This window comes from Musca domestica, unplaced genomic scaffold (genome assembly GCF_030504385.1).
Source record: "Musca domestica strain aabys unplaced genomic scaffold, Musca_domestica.polishedcontigs.V.1.1 10, whole genome shotgun sequence".
NCBI classification, from domain to species: Eukaryota; Metazoa; Arthropoda; class Insecta; order Diptera; family Muscidae; genus Musca; species Musca domestica.
This window is the reverse complement of record NW_026712115.1, coordinates 7742379-7762165: the sequence shown is the minus strand read 5'-3', so window position 1 is coordinate 7762165 and position 19787 is coordinate 7742379. Positions and strand designations below refer to the sequence as shown.

Here is a 19787-nt window from a genome sequence, read left to right as displayed (position 1 = left end):
CGGGCGGGGCCGACTTCATGATACCCTACACCACTTTGCTAATTTTTTAGAGCTCCAAATAACAATTAAAAGATTTTATGGGAGAATTTTATCATACACGCTATGATTATAATTATAATTTAAAGTTCAATGGACTAAATATGCCGAGGCATTTGTATCTTTAAAATTCGGACTTGTATTGTCCATTTGGTGCACAATTCATTTGAAATCGGATAAAGATATATATGGGAGCTATATCCAAATCGGAACCGATCTTGATATCATTTGGTAAAGGTATTTCTGTGGTGTATTTCATATATTTCCCCAAATATTGTTGTTACAGAGTGCAAATTACGGCTGCGGAGGACAAAAATAACAAATCGGATGAACAATAAATATGGGAGCTATAGCTATATCTGAACCGATATCGATCAAATTTGGTATACTCATTTTTTTTTTAATTTGGTTGTATGTGCAGAATTCCATACTATTCGGGCTGATATTACACGTTTGGTGCACAATAAAAGGCAAATCGGACGAAGATATATATATGGGAGCTATATCTATTTTTTTACCGATTATTTCCAACTTCAATAGGGTTCGTCCCAGGACCAAACAAATGTTGTTTGGAAAATTTCATCTCAATCGGGTAATAAATGCGACCTGTAATTTGTTCACAAGAATACATGGACAGACGGACTGACATGCATAAATCAACTCAGAAATTGATTCTATGAAGATCCTCAAATGTAACTATGGGTCTATCTCGCTTCCTTCTCCATGTTGCAAACAAATTCACAAAGACATAATACCCTTACCACTATGTGGTGTAGCGTATAAAAACAAGTTAAAAATATCAGTCGGTTTTGCCGACAAAAGTACACCCTCAGCCAATATTCGATTATTTAAATATATTTTGACTTCTGTTAAGATTATTCAAATTTTTGACCCTCTATGAAGGAGGTACCGAAGGAATGGGCCAATGTTGTCCATTTCGTATCTAAACTAAATAAATATGATATAAATATTACGACATTAGGTTTGGACTATATTGGTTAATTCCATCACTTTGTATAGGACATTTGATAAATTTTAGAAAATGTTAATATGTGCTTGAGGTACCAGACATAGTCTGCAGAAGTAATCCCTTTCTTATAGTCCATCTAATTCATATAAAAATAGTGATCTGAGCAAAATTACACTAATTTCGATAAATTTCACATTCAAATCATGTTACTAGTTGACAGAAATATAGAAATATAGCAAGTTGTAAAGAATCGCTGATAATCGAATCGCCAGATAGAAGTTTTGAAAATTGTGACCCTTCACAACAGGTGTTGGTAAAAATGTTTGGATGTGTGAAATTTAAAGAGAGTTGGATGCTTACTTCGCTTTCTTCCTTAGCGTTTTGTTTTTCAAAGTATTGAATCCTATGTTGGGGAGGTTACAAAAGAAATGGTCCGATCTCTACCATCTTTCTAACAGATCTTGTGTTGATGAAAAGTCTGAATGTAATCGAATGTTAATTTAGCGTTTTGTGAGATTCATGGATATTTAAAATTTTGAGCCTTTGTGGAGGAGGTACCAGAAGGAGGTACTTAAAACAAAATCTTGAGTTTATAAAAATATTGGAATGTGTGAAATTTGAAGACAATTAAGTACATTTTATAAGAGTTATAATTATTCTAAATATGTGTAAAAAATATTTTTTTGTTTGAAAATTTCGACCTTTTGTGGGGGAGGTACCAAAAGGAATGGTCCGATCTCTACCATCTTTATGGAAGATCTTGCGTTGGTAGATATATTGACATTTGTTAAGTATGAATGGAATAGGATGTTAAAATAGGGTTTAATGAGCTTCACGAGTTGATAAAAAATATTGGAATGAGTGAAAATTGAAGGCAATCGGACTCGAACATCACATTCTATAAGAGATGTAATTATTTAAAATTTTGACCCCAATGTGGGGGAGGTACTTGATGAAGTGAACCGATAATGTCAATTTTCGCACTTGACGTAGAACTGACGCATATATTAGGATTTGCAAAGTGGGAGCAAAATCGGCTTATCGCTTTTATTTCTGTGCAGAAAATATTTTGTTTCTTTGAAATTTTCGACCTTTTGTGGGGAAGGTACCAGAAGGAGTGGACCGATATTACCCATCTCAGAACTTGATCTAAGTTTGACAAAAATATTACGATGTACCAAGTTTGGACCAAATCGGATACTTCCTTCGAGAGTTATCGTGTGCACCAACCTGCCAGACAGACGGACGGACATCGCTACATCGACTCTAAATGTCCTTAAAAGGATTCGGTCCAAAGAGACCTAGGGTCTAAAACCGTTATTTTGACTACGCACGTTTTGACCGTATCAATGATATATACCCTCTCTAGCCATATGGCTGAGGGTTTAAAAATACAGCAGACAATGCCAACATCCTTGAAGTGTATAACTGTCACACCAAATGAATTAAAGATGTCGTTGGTGCCATTTAATTTAAAATGTGTCAAAATAAATTCTCCCTTTATGTCACATAATAGTTTCTCAATAAGCCACTCCACAAATGAAAACAACTCAAAATTCTCGCCTGCAAAGGTTATTAATAAATTAAACGGGCCAATGAACTTACCACGTCTTTTGTTGTACTTTGAGAATATTGCAAACGTTTTGTACGCCGTTGAATACGTTTACGTGCTATTTTGTAGATTTTCCAGTACAGAACTAAAATCATTAATAACGGGACATAAAACGAGCAACAAGTAGCGAAAATCTGAAAATAAATGGCAGACAGACATTAAAAGGATGCCATTAAACAATTGTCATGACCGAGAACATAAGTTAGACAAATAGTTTGTCATTAAAATAAATTACGGTTCGGTCGCCATGAATTATTGATGGCAGCTATTGTGCATCTCGTGTATTTCTCCTACTCCAACCCCTCCCGACTTACCTGATAAATGACATCCTGCGAAACCATACATTTTTGTTGTTCAATGCGTTCCATATACTCGGGATCCTTCCAGCCAAATTGCGGTGCCAGGGAAACAATGACAGCGAAAAACCACACCGTAAATATCATGCAAAAAATGCGACGCGGTGTCCGTAAATTGTGATAATCAATATCCGTCACTGTCCAGTATCTGCAAGGAAAAAAGGTTGAGCCATTTAAGTGATTGTCATTGTTAAGTTGTATAATTTGTCTGCAGCAGATTATCCCTACCAAAGACGGGTGCGTTTTTTTTTTTTCAAAAGGTTAGAGAAAAAATAAAAGAGAAATTATGAAAAACACTATAAAAAGATAATATTAAAAAATGATAGTATTTTGAACAATAATTTAAAAACGTAAATACATGATGTCTTATGAAATAAAATTAAAAAGAAGAATGTCTCACCTTCCTTTCTTTTAAAACTTTTCCAAATGTCTTATTCTAGGGATTTGTGAATGAACTAAGTTCGCAGTCTTTGGTCGAGTACAACTTGGGTCGTTGGTAACCCTTATGGAATTACACGTTTTTTTAAGAAAATTTTAGTTCGTTCATTTAATTTTCGACATAATTTTTACATTTTTGGAAATTTCATTGAATGAAAGCAAAAAATGTCGGAAATAGCATCAAATTTTAGAATAAGTTTAGATTTGTTCATATTGGTCACCTTTGGCACGAATTATGACCTTCAAACGGCCAATGAAATCGTCGAATGTTGCTCTGCTGTATTTTGGCCCATTCCAGGCAAAACGCTTCCTTGAGGTGATCGACACATTGGTATTTTTAAGTGCCAACCTTGCTTTCCAAAATACTCCAGATACTCCATAGATTTTGGTGGCCATAGTGCGCTGGAAATTAAGCGAGGAACCACATTATCACCATGACCGGCGCTTGAGTTCTTCCTTCCAACCGAAGGTGCACATTTTCAGCTGACCTCTTTGGCAAGTAATCACGATCATCTTGTTTGTTTACAAACTGCTGGACATCGAATTTTTTCTCATCGGAGAAAACCAAATTCGGCAGTTTACCACTTTCGGCTAAGGAAAGCAACTTTTTAGCTCTTTTGAGTCTCTTTTCTTTCTGTTGCGGTGTAAGCTCTTGTACTTCTTGGGATTTGAATGGCTTTACCCCGAGCTCATTTTCGAAAATATTTGCCGAATGAAATATTGCGATATATTCAGCACACGAACCATTTTTCGGCTACTGCGACACGGGTTTCGATCAAGTCGCTTCTTTACTTTTCGAACCATTCTGCGATCGAGCGATGGTACGATACACAACGATAGCCAATTGTGGTTTTCCAGCGAACTATAATTCACGAATAACTTTTTTCTGGAAAACTCTCACCAAAATGATTTTGTACGCTTGTAAACAATATATTAAGCTGTCACTGCAATAATTTTAACAGCTGTCGGCTAGAGGGGCTTAGGAATGACAGCAGTCTGAATTCGGTTGCAGTTTTTTCATCTGACCTTGTACATTTATTGGCCGAAAATTATGTTAATTGCAACTTGTATCTCGATTTTCGGCTTAACTCTAGTTTAGTAAAAACTCTTAATTTTTTTTCGAAATTTTTTTCCAGTGGTAGGTATTTTTACCCTGATCCCGGAAACTATTTTTTCTTGTGGGACGGACCCGGACCCAAATTTTTGACCCGAAAGTCCGGGTTCAAGACACGGTCTGGACCCGGATGCACTTACTCGAAAACCGGAAAGCTTATGAAAATACCTATCCAACAAGTGGTCACATGATGGGGTAAGTTATAGTCAAATTATCGACGGCTACGCGAAATAAACCTTTTTTATTCAAAACATAATTTGAATGAGCCGGTTAGAATCGGGTTATGCCGATGGAAAGACCCATATCTCTGGACCCGAAAAAGGGATTAGCACAAATAGTAGCACTTTGGAAAGGTAAGAGTGACAGCTATAATTTGGCATCAATTTTGTTTACCCCCATAATGGGCCTTTTTGAATTTTTGGGGGTTTTAAAATAAATTCGGGTCCAAACATCGATCATTTGACTATAACTTCCGAACCATGACCATTTACTCCATCATGTGACCACTTCTTGGATGGGTATTTTCATAAGCTTTCTTAATATATTGTCTATATCGGGTAAGTGCATCCGGGTCCGTCCCCCAAGAAAAAAATAGTTTCCCGGAATCAGGGTAAAAATACTTACCTCTGGAAAGAAATTCGAAAAAATCGAAGAGTTTTTACTAAACTAGAGTTGTTACGGATTTTCTTATCTTGCCGAACTGAGTCGATCCAGCTACGTATGACCGTCAGTCCGTCTTTTAAATTGTAATCAGACTACAGTTTTTTTTTTCAGTCCGATTTTGAAATGGGTTTAAGGATTTAGAGATGATCACAAAATATTTAGGGGTTCAAATAGATAAAAACAGAAAAAAATCTTGATTCTGCAGCTGCTCTAGAGGTCACAATTATAGACCAATTTTGCATTGGGTCTGAGTCCAGGTCTGGGCAGAAGCCTAGCAATTTCGATGATTGTCGAATAATATTTATCGAATAAAATAGACCATACCTTTTATATAAAATACGAACATTTTTATTAAACCGAGAATATTTTTAATTCCAGTGAAATCACAAATACACGACAATGCCAATAGCAAAATATATACAATCTCATATTTCAAGGAAGGTAATGTTAGTTAGACCGCTTACAACTAAAGATCGGCTTGACGGATTTTTACCAATTCAGAAAGGCCTTTAGGCAGAAAATAATAAAAAGATGCTAATAAATATTTTCTGATATATTTATTTTTTTTTTTGTCATATTCTTCAGCGCATAAGTTATGTCTTTGTTCATTTTTTTTTGTAACAGGGAGAAGGAAGCGTGATAGACCTATAGTTACTTCTGAGAATTCTCATAGAACCACCTTCTAAGTCGTTTTATGCATGTCGGGCTCAAAAATACCTCTGTCAAATTTAATCGAGATCGGATCAGATTAGGATGTTGCTATATCCAAATCTTAACCGATTTCTAATTAATTTGACAAATTAATTATTGTTTGGAACATATCATACATGTGATCGGGGGAAAAAATATATATGGGAGATATACCCAAACTTAAACCGATTTCAATATAATTTAGCAAATTTATTTTTGTACCAAATTTATTCACTCATGTCGAATTTCATTGGAATCAGACATTCGTATCGTGTTTGGTGCATCAACTATGTGAAATCGGCCCTAATATATATGAGAGCTATATACAAATCTGAACCGATTTCAATAAAATTTGACATACTTATTTTCTGAACAAATCCCGTCACACATTTGAAATTTCATTGCAATCGAACAAACAAATCATGCTAGAGGCATCAAATAAACGAAATCGGTCGAAAATGAGTCCAAATGAACTGAATTCTGGCACATTCGACGGGATTCAGTCAAGAATCAAGTGCTTCAAGTTTTGGTGAAAATCGGTTCAGATATAGCAATAGCCCCAATACATATGTTTCATCCGATTCGGTATTTAAAGTTCTTCACATGCGTAATATGCATTCCACAACAATAATATTTGATACCGGACATCAGATACTGCTCGAAAATAACTCTGCCAAATTTTATTGAGATCGCTTCGATATGCATCTTTATCCGATTTTACGGTTATTGCTCACTATGGAGGGTATAATAACTTTGTCATTCCGTTTGTAACTCCTCGAAATACTCATGTCAGACTCAACAAAGTACACATATTCTTGATCAGTGTAAAATTCCAAGTCGAATTAGCGATGTCCGTCTATCTGTCTGTCCGTCTGTCTGTTGTAATCACGCTATCTTTTGCACGAATTGAGATAGAAGGCTAAAATTGCACACATGTTTATTTTGCCAGTAGGCAGGTTAAGTTCGTAAATGGGCCATATATATATAGCCCCTATATAACGGTACCTCCCGATATTCGGTATTTTGATGATTTTAGCTTCATTATTCACCGGAATTGTTTCAACTTACGTATTTAGAGTTCTTAATGGAAACTACAGTCTGTGACAGAAAATTGTCTATGCAGTCTTCGTATAGGCCCCATATACCAGTACCTCCCTATATTCGGTATTTTAACGAGTTTAGGTACATTACCCACAGATGTCGTATTTGAAGTTCGTAATGGATGCTACAGCCTATGACAGAAAATCGTCAATGCTGATCTAGGTCTTCGCACAACTCCGATATAAGGGTATCTCCCTATATATGATATTTTGATGATTTTAGCTACATTATTCACCGTTTATTTCAAGTTTCGAATTTGCATATGGTAATGATTTATGACAAACAATGCCAACGAATGGACATGGACCTACAGGTCGTATATATTCGGTATTACGGATATATTCGGTATTTTTAAAATTTTAACAGAATTTTTGAAGATTTTATTTTCAAATTGTGGAGAGCATTCAAAGTTCGGCCCGGCCGAACTTATAGCTTTTTAACTTGTTATACACTCCAACTTGGAAAGGAGGGAATATTAACTATGTCATTCCGCTTGTAACATCCCTAAATATTCGTCGTAGACCCCATAATGTATATATATTCATAATCAGCATAAACTTCTAAGCCGATTTAACGATGTCCGTCTGACTGTCTGTTTGTCCATCTGTCTGTCTGTTGAAATCACGATACAGGCCACATTGTTTGACGCAGAGCGTCAAAATTGAGCAGAACAATTTGTATTGTGTCTAGGATTGTTGATATTGAAAATGACATATATCGGACCACGTTTTGGTATAATCTCCATATAACGGTACCTCCCGATATTAGGTATTTTGACGATTTTTTCCACATTTTTTCACGGATTTGTCTGAAATTTGGCATTTGTAGGTCATAGTGTGTCCCAGTTCGTGTGAGGAAACATTGCATGTGTAATGCATTTCCCCCATATCACGGTATTTCACATATTCGGTATTTTTATGATTTTTGCCACATTTTCCCACGAATACCTCTAAAATTTGGCATAAGTGGGTCATAATTGGTTCTAATGTTTCCATTGCCCTAAGGTGGAGGGTATTAAAAGTTCGGCCCGGCCGAACTTAATGTTTTTTTACTTGTTTTCTTATACCATCCAACATACTATGGAGGGTATATTAACTTTGTCATTCCGTTTGTAACTCCTCGAAATACTCATGTCAGACCCAACAAAGTATATATATTCTTGATCAGCGTAAAATACTAAGTCGATTTAGCGATGTCCATCTGTCTGTTGTAATCACGCTATCTTTCGAACGAATGGAGATAGAAAGCAAAAATTTTGCACAGGTGTTTATTTTTTTCAGTATGCAGTAAGTTCGTAAACGGGTCATGTAGGTCCACGTTTTCGTATAGCCCCCATATAACGGTACCTCCCGATATTCGGTATTTTAATGATTTTAGCGACATTTTTCACCGGAATTGTCTCAAATTTGTTATTTGAAGTTCGTAATGGATACTCCAGCCTATGACAGAAAATTGTCTGTGCAAGTCCACGTCTTCGTATAACCCCCATATAACTGTACCTCCCTATATTCGATATTTTGATAATTTTAGTGACATTATTCACCGAAATTGTTTTAAATTTGATATTTGAAGTTCCAAAGGGATAGTACAGCTTAAGACAGAAAAAATACTGTGCAGGTCCACGTCTTCGTATAGCCCTCATATAACGGTACCTTCCAATATTCGGTATTTTGATGATTTTAGCGACATTATTCACCAGAATTGTTTCAAATTTGGTATTTGAAGTTCGAAAGGGATACTACAGCTGTGCCGGGCCACGACGTCATATAGCCCCCATATAACGGTACCTCATGATATGCGGTATTTTGATGATTTTAGCGACATTCTTCACCGGAATTGTTTCAAATTTGATATTTGAAGTTCCAAAGCATCGGCATCACTAAAATATTTTTTATTGCTAGTGTACCGGTACACTATCGCTAAATTTTTTTTCCAGTAATACTGTACCGGTGCAGTACACTATGTTTGTGTACTGTTTATTTTCGAACGCTGTTGAATAATAATGGTACCCACTACAAACAGCAAATGCCAAATACCTGTGCTATACCAAAATTGGGCTACACTACAACTTGGACCTATATTGATAGTTCTTTTTAAGGATGTCCCTTGGGAACACAGATTCTTTAAACTAAGAAACCCGATTTTCGTTAGTGTTTGCTAATCATAACATTGATGCCTTCATTAATATTAGTCAACTTTTAATGTTTTAAATATTTCACTAGATCGAGAAACATACAAAAATACATTAATACTTTTGTCTATCTGAAATACATATTATTTTTAATACACATTAAAACTCAATCAAAAATAATGGTTAAATGTGTATGTTGTGTACAAAAGTTCTAGTATATGATGAATTGCTATGTTTAGCATATGTGATGAATAATTAACATCACACTATATGTACTTGTAAATTGTTCAATACATAATATTTTTAAAGCTATAAACTTGAGAACATTTTAATGGAAAAGTTCTAAATTTAAACTTGTCGAAGTCGATGTACGCCCCAATCCATGAAATTGTAAACGAAAATACAGTGGCGGTGAATGTCAAAATTGAATGTTACAACACATTGAAACCAGCATCATTCCAACGCACATTCGAGAATCAAAATTCTGACATTAAACGGGAGCTAAAACTAAAACAAGAATTCTCAGATGTTGCGGTAGCACTACAGCTTCTGTGGGTCTTCTTGCACACACACACACATATGAATACATAAGAAGATTGTACGTGTGCTGGCGAAACCATACTAGTACCACACACTCACACACCTGTATACCCGGCACATACCAATGTGGTATCGTTGGTAATAAAAAACAGTTACTCTCTTTGTATAAATTATGCTTACGGTTATTTAACTTGTTACAATGTACATTGTTACAGAAAACAGTGAAATGCAACAACAACAACAACAAAGATAGCAACAACGACTACAAAAAAGGCAAAGGTTACTGCACACGAATGCGAAGCCATGCACACACAACCGAACTAAACTCCACATGAAATACTAGTTTGAGTCCTGCGATGAAGCTTAGCATTGATGTTACATGTTTGAGTGTTGGTTTGAGTTGAATCCCAATAAGAGAGAAAGGAAAAATGATTTAAACATTCTGTACCCTACGTATAGCAAAAATACCAAAAAAATCTACAGGACATATACAATTTGCCATTAGATCTTAAATGGAGTCGAATTTTCCAAGGCAGATTTAAATAGACATTAAATTTGTACTTGAATGCCCTATATCTATAGCTCAAGTAAACGGTTCCAGCATCAAATGGTATTTCTACTATGTATGAGGTCAAGTTTAATCGGTGTAATAAAAATGATTCCAGAACTAATATGACCATGCCTTACATACCCAATGTTATGGCGTAGGGTATAAAAGTGAAACCCCATAGTTGAGAATACATATTAAGGTCATATCGCTGATCCAGACACAAACACATACATACATGCTTACTGCTGCACTCAAATTCATATATGTGTATGCACATATGGATATTCTAGTGGAAAACAATACTCATCCGTACACTGTGTAATTCTTGCACATAAACCCGTTCACACGGACATGCACAGTCATGGAGAGCCAAAACGAAGACGGGAAGTACCCATAACTGAAACCGAAACGATTGCATACTGACTGCCACCAGCATTTTCCTTCCGAAAGTGAAAACCCAATGCAAGTGAATCGTGAGCAAAACAAACCAAAAAAAATCGTTGAATGAAAAATCGATACAGTTAGTAGTAGTAGACAATACCCAGCAAAGTTTTGGGTAACCATAACTCTCAATGTTACTGTTGTGCAATTGTCCGCCTGTCCGTCGAGAAAAGCTCATGTCGCATATTGTCGCTTTCATTTATTTGGCCCAAAGGCAAATTCTATCAAAATTGTTGATAATCGGCTCAGACTTCGATATGGCTCCCATATGTATCTCTGTCCGATTTTAAGTTTACTGTGTGCCACATTTGTAATGCAGACCAAATAAGATAAATGCTGGCACATTAAACCGAAATTTAAAAAAGGTTTCATTCGATTTGACATTTAAGACTCTTAAAATGGGCAATTTCATAAAACCCAATCCCAAATTTATTTCTAAACTTTTCACACAGTTATACCACACATGTCCAAAACCACCTCCTTCTCTCCACCCTAGGCGCAAACTGTGACCAAATGTCAGTATTCCATCTCTATCCCAACATCCAACGGCATATTCCCAACACCACCTCTCTAACACAAATCTACTCCAACAAGGACCTTAATATAAAATTGCATAATTCCAGCTTCATCCGTTTTCCCTGAACCGAACTGTTCCAAATTTAATACAATTTAGTACAGTTCGAACACTTAGTACACTTTCCACTTTCGATCAATTAGTACAGTTACTTGCTAACCTTTATACTCATACCAAATTGTACCATTTTAGAATTTTACGTAACCTTAAAGTTCAAATTTCAAAGAAATCTTTGATACTATCTATCCTGCACTCTATCAGTGACTCATTTCAAATTTCAGATTTCTAGCTTATTCCGCGGTTCAATAAAACATATTAATTATTTTATTAAATTTTAGTACTTTTCGAACGCTTTTAGTACGAAATTTGCCATATCTAGCCATGTTACAGGCCTACGCACCAAGACTGGCCTGCCTGGACTGGACATTTTGCACGATGGCCAGTCTTGGTGCGTAGGCCTGTTATAGTTTGTATGATTTACTTAAAAAAAATAATATATTAATAATTACTTCCTACGAGAAGCTCTCAATATACATAGTGGTCATATGCTCGATCCCGCTCGACCTTTGTATTTTTTCACTTATATTGTGTGTGACTTTATCTACGATAAGTATAATTGTACATAAAGAATTCGTATATAAAGTGCACGAAAATACAAAATGTGCCTTTTCCTCGATATTGATCGATCGTTGAGAGGTAACTTTCTTAAAAAATATTGAAAATAATGGACATTTGGAAGACGTTTTATACTTTTGTACCGTGGGGGAAATATTGGGTCTGCACATAAGATGTTATATCTTGATATTTCTATCTCGCCAAGCTGAGTCGGAGCCGTGTTCCAAAAAGAGGAAACGTACCTCCCGAAATTCAATCCATTTTCGTTGATATTAACCATTAGTTGCACAATAAACCTGAAATCGGATTGAGGATATTTTGGAGCTATATCCAAATCGTAGCCGTTCTGGACAAAATTTGGCAAAGGTAAATCTGAGCTCCATAAAATATCTGGTACCAAATATCATTGTTTTCGAATGCATATTACCCGAAATCGGTTTAAGATATATATGGGAGCTATATCCAAATCGATCTCGATAAAATTTGGAAGAGGTATTTTAGAGCTCTATAAGATATCTGATACTAAATATCATTGTTGTCGAATGGATATTACGAATGTGAGGGACTAAAACACCAAATGGGATGAAACATATATATGGGAGCTAAAGTTATATCTGAACCGATTTTCTCAAAATTTGATGTACTGCAAAAATTCAGGTCATTGAACTGATATTGGCCATTGGGTGTATAATTAACCCGAAATCGGTTAAAGATATATATAGGAGCTATATATAAATCTGAACAATTTGGCAGAGGTATTTCTGAGCTGTATCTGATATTTGGTACCAATTATGATTGTTGTGGGGCGCATATTACGAATGTGAGGACCTTCCGGATGAAACATTTGTATGGGAGCTATAGCTACATCTGAACCGATTTTCACCAAACTCCATGTACTTGCTTTTAGACTGAATTCGGTCGGTTTTTCTAAAATTCACGTCATTTGGTTTGAGACTGGCCACTTAGTGCATAAATAACTTGAAATCAGTTGAATATATGGGAGCTATATTTAAATTTTAACCGATTTTCACCAATTTCTATAGGGTCAACAAATAATGTTTGGAATATTTCATCTTAATCCGATAATAAATGCGACCTGTATTTTTTTCACAAGAATACATGGATAGACGAACGGATAGACGGACTAGCATGCATAAATTCACTTAGAAAGTGATTCTATGAAGATCCTCAATAGTAACTATGGGTCTATCTCGCTTTCTTCTCCATGTTACATTTTTTAATTTTTAGAGAGTAACGAGTAAAGGTGGAAATTCGTTATGAGTGGACAAAAAATAGTGCTAAGTGAGCACAACTCAGCACAATTTACCGCATCTCGATATTTGATTTTTTAAAAAAATTACAGCAATTTTTCGTTATATATGTATTTTTTCCAATTTTAACTAGTAACGAGTGGAAATACAAATTTTCAATGTATGGACGAAAAATTGTGCTAGGTTAGCACAAATCAGCACAACTTTTAGTTTTTCGATATCTTGTTTCTAAATATGCGATTTTGATTTTTACTATTTTAACGAGTAACGAGTAGAGATACAAAATTCCAATGTAAGGTGAGCACAATTCAGCACAACTTGCAGATTTGAAAAATTCCACATATTACAAAAGTTATACATCTTTTTAATTTTTAGCGAGTAACGAGTAAAGGTGGAAATTCCTTATGTATGGACGAAAAATTGTGCTAAGTGAGCACAACTCAGCACAATTTACCGCATCTCGATATTTGAACTTTTACAAAAATTAAAGCAATTTTTCTGAAAATTACTGTTTTTTTTTCGAAATTGCCATATCTTGAAAACGGTTGAAGATATTGAGAAAAAATAAACGGCACAAGTTAGCACAAATCAAGCACGACCCAGTAAAACTTTAATTTTTTCGAAATTCGAATATTGCAATTCTGAATTTTTTTTTTTTTTGAAATTTTCGCTTTCTTTTTTCGAAATTGGTAAGAGATACAAAAACAAAACTTTGCTGTGAAAAAAGATCTGCCAATAGAACTTGAGTCGAACCTGGAGAGTTTCTAGTGTATAATTCGCATATGCTAATTTGCAATAAGTTCGAAATATATACTACTTTCCAGAGAACGGCCCTTGTAAGCCATCATCCACACCAAATATGCTTGATGAGCCGCTTAACCAACGGCGAAACGCGTCGCATAGTGGTGAGTGTGTGATAGTGTCTATCTGGCTTTCCTTTTCACTGCAAATTTCAGATCATTAAGCTCGTCTCGAAAGAGAAAACAAACACAGATATCGAAAAAATTTTAACTGCACAAATGGGCACAAACCGAGTACGACTCAGCACAATTTTAATTTTTTCGAAATTCGAAAATTGCAATTCTCTCAGATTTTTTTGAAAAAACAAATCTTTTTTCGAATATCTCAAACATTTTTTCGAATTTCGAAAAAAAAATTTCGGCACAATTGAGCACAAGCCTAGCACAATTCAGCACAACTTTCCTTTTTTCGAAATTCGAAAATTGCAATTCCAACGGACACCACATTTAATGTGATCGACTTGAATTATTTAAGTTTAGTTGGTGATTTGATTAAAACAAAAATGATCGAATCTCAGTGAAATCATGATTCTAATTTTACTTAGCATTTATAACTAAAAACAATGTCCATTAAAGAAATTGGTACAAATTATATTTAATAAACAGACAATTTTTATTTGCGTTTTTTTTTTTTTTTTTTTTGCAGTACTTTTTTCTAAAAACCAAAATTATTATTTGTAATGTTTAAATGTTGTTCATTTTACAATATTGGCCGAGATCTTTCACACAAAACGGCGACTTTTTGTTTACTTACACAATGTACCTAAGTTGATTGATTGAATATAATGAGATACTACTAATACCACTTTGTGGTGTAGGGTATAAAAATGGCAGACAGCAATACATTTTGAAGATTCCTAAAATTCAATTCCCATTTTTATACCGCCCACTATAGCATGGATGGTACATTAAGTTTGTCGTTCCGTTCGTATATTCTTGATCAGCATAACATTCTATGTCGATTTAGAGATGTCCGTCCGTCTGGCCGTCTGTGGAAATCACTCTAGCTTCCGAACGAATTGAAGTAGATTGATAAAATTTTACTCAAATATATATTATGTCTGCAGGACTTTTGGTATTGAAAATGGGCCATGTAGGTTCACGTTTTGGTATAGCCCCCATATATAACGGTACATCCCAGTATTCGGTATTTTTATGATTTTAGCGACAATATTCATCGGAATTGTTTCAAATTTGGTATTTGAAGTTCGAAATACATACTGCAGCCTAAGGAGAAAATCGTGTGTGGAAGTCCACTTCTTCGGTACCTCCTGATATTCGGTATTTTTTTGATTTTAGCAACATTATTCACCGGAATTGTTTCAAATTTGGTATATGCAGTTCGTAATGGATACTACAGCTAAATGCTCAAGGGTATTCAAAGTTCGACCCGGCCGAACTTACACCTTTTTTACTTGTTTTTTTTTTTTTTTTTTTTTTTTTTTTTGTGAAAAATAACTTTATATAGTTTCAAAAAGGACTTGGGTCTTTACAATGTGTACACACGTTTTATGTTACTTTGGGTCAGCCCAAATAAAACGTACTACCTTCCGCATAACTAATAAGTTGAAAGTATACAAACAATTTCTGGAAATGAGTATTAAATGTTTTGCTGGGTAACAATATCGTTGAAGAGGGTTGCATACATGTTTAAGACGCAAAATGTTTTTAATGAAAATTTATCGTTTCGGCTACTAGGTTTTACTTCGACTGCGGTTTTCTATTAAAGAATTAAAGTAATTATGTTCTTTGGGCGTGTAAATGAACATGGAATGATTAAACAAATAAATTTTAATTTTATAAAAAATTGCTTACGAGTACTATATTTAATGTACATACTAATTATTTTGTGGATATTATTCTGATCAATAATGGGCATAACATACATGCTAATAAATTTAATTTTTTTTTGGGTTGCACTTTGAATACATTCCAAAATAATTGTATTTCTCAAATGAGTGAACCTTATTAAAATGTACCTAAGTTCTGCATTCGTTTCAGAAGTAGCTTGTTATAATCCATTGCTCGTGTTTGTGCGTCAGTCTTATTGAAAATTTAAATGTAAGTATCTAAAGCATCTGTCGTCTTTTTATTATCATTATTTTCTTCATAAAATGTGTACTCGTTCTTTAGAGGTCAATAATCGCTATTCAAGCTTTACAGTCACTTGTCGTAAAAATAACGTATAATACTCGTTATTTTATTAATATATAATAAGAGGGACATGTGTAGCTGGTAATGAGTTCTTGCGTAGCAAGTGTTTTCTCATTCAATTAATTTCAACGCATCAGGTAAAAATATTAACAAGGTTACCGTCGAATGTGAACTTAAGATGGGTTCTGCCCCTATTCGATGGCAAATGTGAGCGTGTAAGCTATTAAAAATTAATTTGGGTGAAAAGGCGCGAAACTTAAAAAATATAAATTCGTTAAATTAGGTATGGGAATATTTGATTTTTTTGGGATTCAATTTAATGACTTACCTATCTGTTGCTATTGCCACCAAATGCAGTATAGACGCTGTACAGCAAAGGACATCACAAGAAGTCCAAATATCACATAATTCTGGGCCTAGTATCCAGCCTTCACTTATCTGAATTTCAAAATAGAAAGAAACAAAAAATATATAATTGTATATTTTTTCTAAAAACGATAATAAAAATTGCCCAGCCAAAAACAGATTATATTTGCTTCCATATATTCGTCTTCCTTTTAACCCTTGTGAATATTCTGAAAATTAATGACTAGCCTTAGAATTAATTTTAAAAATCCAATGTTTTGGATTTAAAGATATTCCGTAATCATACCCGAATATCCCATGTGTTGGGGATATCCTATGTGCAGGAGCATAGGTTTCCCAATTTTGCCGTGCTAAGTCGCGCTACAAGTCACAATTAATTTCCAATCCTCACGAAATTTAGAATGGAGGTGGGATTATGGTCAGAATAGAAGCGAACTTTTGGAGATGATCCGTCCGTCTGTTGTAATCACGCTAGAGTCCCAACGGTATGTGTAGGAAGTTAACATTTTGCACAGAGTTTTCTTTTGTCTGCAGTCAGGTCAAGTTCGAAGATGAGCTATATCGGTCAAAGTTTCCGTATATCCCCCATATAATTGTACATGTCGATATTTGAAATTTTGATTAAAGCCACATTTTCAAACGGAATAATTTAAAATTTTGTATTGAAAGTTTGTATTTGGGTTTACCTCGTATATCAGAATATTTCCTATATAGGCCCATGTTTACCTATAGTCCCCATATAATTGTACATTTCCATATTCGGTATTTTGATGATTTTAGCCTCGGTTTCTAGGGATTTTTTTCGATATTAAGAGTTTGTATTGTTTTTTATATTCTGCAGCAGAACATTGTTTATACAGGTCGACGTTTTGTAAAGCCCTATATAATTGTACCTCCCATTATTGGGATTTGTGACGAATTAAGCCACATTTTCTAAGGGAATTAGATAAAATTGAATATTTGGATTGTAGCCTACACATTTTACAGAATTGTGTAAAATTTGTATTTTGGATACTTTGCGATATTTTTATACACTTCACCATTGTATGGAGGGACATTCCGTTTGCCATTCCTCGAAATACTCACTATCGACTCTACAAAGCATATGTATTCTGGATCGAACGAATTGAGAAGTATTTTGCAAGTAACCCCCATTTAAAGATACCTTCGGATATTGGATATATTGACGATTTAAAGCATTTTTTTAATTTTAATGAATTTGATTGAAATTCGGTATTTGTAGATCATAATGGGAACCACGACATGTGTCAAAACATAGCTAATATTTCCATATAACGCTGCCCATAGATATTCGGTATTTGGATGGTTCTAACTAGATTCTTTCAATGCATTCTTCAACCAATCTCACTAGTATAGCACTATGTGTTGGGAGTATCATATACAGGTTATCGTCCGATCCTCACGAAAGACGGGGCAGAGTGTAAGCTTGCTTATGAAGAAGTCCACATAATATTTAGGGCTTGACACGGACAAAAATCTGAAAAACTTCCTTATTTTTTAGTCGCTACACAGGTCGCAATTAAAAATCAGTCGACACGGAATTTAGCATGAGGTTAGAGTATAGGACAGGCCAAAGTTCTAGCATTTTGGATGGTCAGTGAAAAATAAATAGCTGGAAAAATGGACCTCAACTTGACTGATTTATGTGATTTTTTTCTATACCTATTAGCACAACAGATGACATAAATAGAGGTGAGCCAAAGGTAATATTTTAACAGGAATGTATTATCTCAAAAAACCAAATAAAATAGATTTGGACTTAGGGAATCCCCCTCCAATATTTTATAGTGTTGTATCGGTCCCGCATGCATATAGCTGTTGCTTACTTTTTTGCAGTTCGAGTTCTTCCTGTTTATATCTCTGGTTTTATGTTGCCTTTAAGACATAATTTAAATCATTTAAGCCCAAATAGAATTAACAATTTAATCGTCCTCCTGATTGTCTGTCAAAAAGTATTATTCTGAATTTCATGTTGGTCTCTTTTAAATTTCCCCACATAATAGCTAGCGTTTTCTGTAATGTCTGTCATTAAGGCTGCTACCCCCTAGCAACCACCACTTATGTTGTTTTAGTTCGTCAATCATTTTAGTTTGACTGGTATTTAATTAACATTGTTATAATATAATTAAATTAGAATTAACATCAATTATTTGGGGATTACTTACCTCATAAACAGCTCCCAGTGGCATTACCAGACATGCAACAAATAAATCGGCCACCGCCAATGAAACAACTAAATAATTGGCCACATTCTGTAAGTTGCGCTCCAGTATTATTGCCGCAATTACAAACACGTTTCCTAGTATAAGTAATGATGATGTTGTTGTTTTTGTCGTTTTCGTTGTTGTTATTCAAAACCCGGAGAGAGAGAGTCCATTCATTCATTTATTTATTTATTTTGCAATGGTGTTCGTTGCAGATGCCATAGTCGCCACCACCGCCGCCGCCATGTGTTCGTTTATGAATTCGTCCATTTTTCAATGTTAAAAATTGTTGCATGCCCCGCAATTGTTTATGGATTTTCATGGAAAATTGTGCGGCATCATAAACAGACAAACATAACAAAAGACCAAAACGCCAGGCATGTGGCAAAAAGAAGACGACGATGAGAGAGAGAAAAAAATGAAAACAAACAAACGATAACAATCATCAGTATTTTACACATATTTATGAAATTTCAAAGAAAAAAAAAAGAAAACAGTAAAAATGTATGTCTGTAAATATGTATGTACATTTCATGGGAATATGTTTTTTTTTATGTATGTACATTTTACTACTCTTCTGTTGTGGTTCGAGCCTTTATTCAACACAAGCAGCCATTATAGACTTTATTGACCTATAACAAGCGTTTTTGTTTTTTTTTTTTTTTTTGTTTGAAATGTAATAAAACCCCCTTTTTGAAATGCAATTTTAACTGAATACAATAATGAAATAATAATCGAAGAAAATTGTTTATAGACAACTCATGTGAAAATATAATAATGCTACAAGCGTTATTAAGGGGGAAGAACGTACAACATGTGTTGGAGAATATTAAAAAAACACATGTCCCTTATATGCTTTTTAGGTTATTAGGTGAGGGATTCAACCTTACACCCTGTTGTAAACAAAACAATTCTCTTTCCACTCTCCACCATAGTATGGAGGGTATATTGAGTTTTTCATTCCGCTTGTAACACCTCGAAATATACATTTTAGAACCCACAAAGTATTTATATTCTTGATCAGCATAAAATTCTATGACGATTTAGCGATGTCCGTCCGTCTTTGGAAATCATTCTAGCTTCCGAATGAAATGAAATAGATTGATAAAATTTTACTCAAATGTATATTATGTCTGCAGG

The 19787-nt window shown here is 34.6% G+C and overlaps 1 protein-coding gene across 1 annotated transcript in view; it reads right to left on the bottom strand.

Moving 5' to 3' along the window:
• LOC101900079 (5-hydroxytryptamine receptor 2B) overlaps nucleotides 1-19787 on the bottom strand; it is a 106357-nt gene that overhangs the window by 18883 nt on the left and 67687 nt on the right. Inside the window, exons 3-6 of the mRNA XM_059125971.1 lie at nucleotides 18609-18742; nucleotides 16385-16494; nucleotides 2933-3122; nucleotides 2612-2752 (exon numbers count right to left, since the gene is read on the bottom strand). Coding sequence (XP_058981954.1) covers nucleotides 2612-2752; nucleotides 2933-3122; nucleotides 16385-16494; nucleotides 18609-18742 — 575 coding nt within the window. The remainder of the gene's footprint in view (nucleotides 1-2611; nucleotides 2753-2932; nucleotides 3123-16384; nucleotides 16495-18608; nucleotides 18743-19787) is intronic.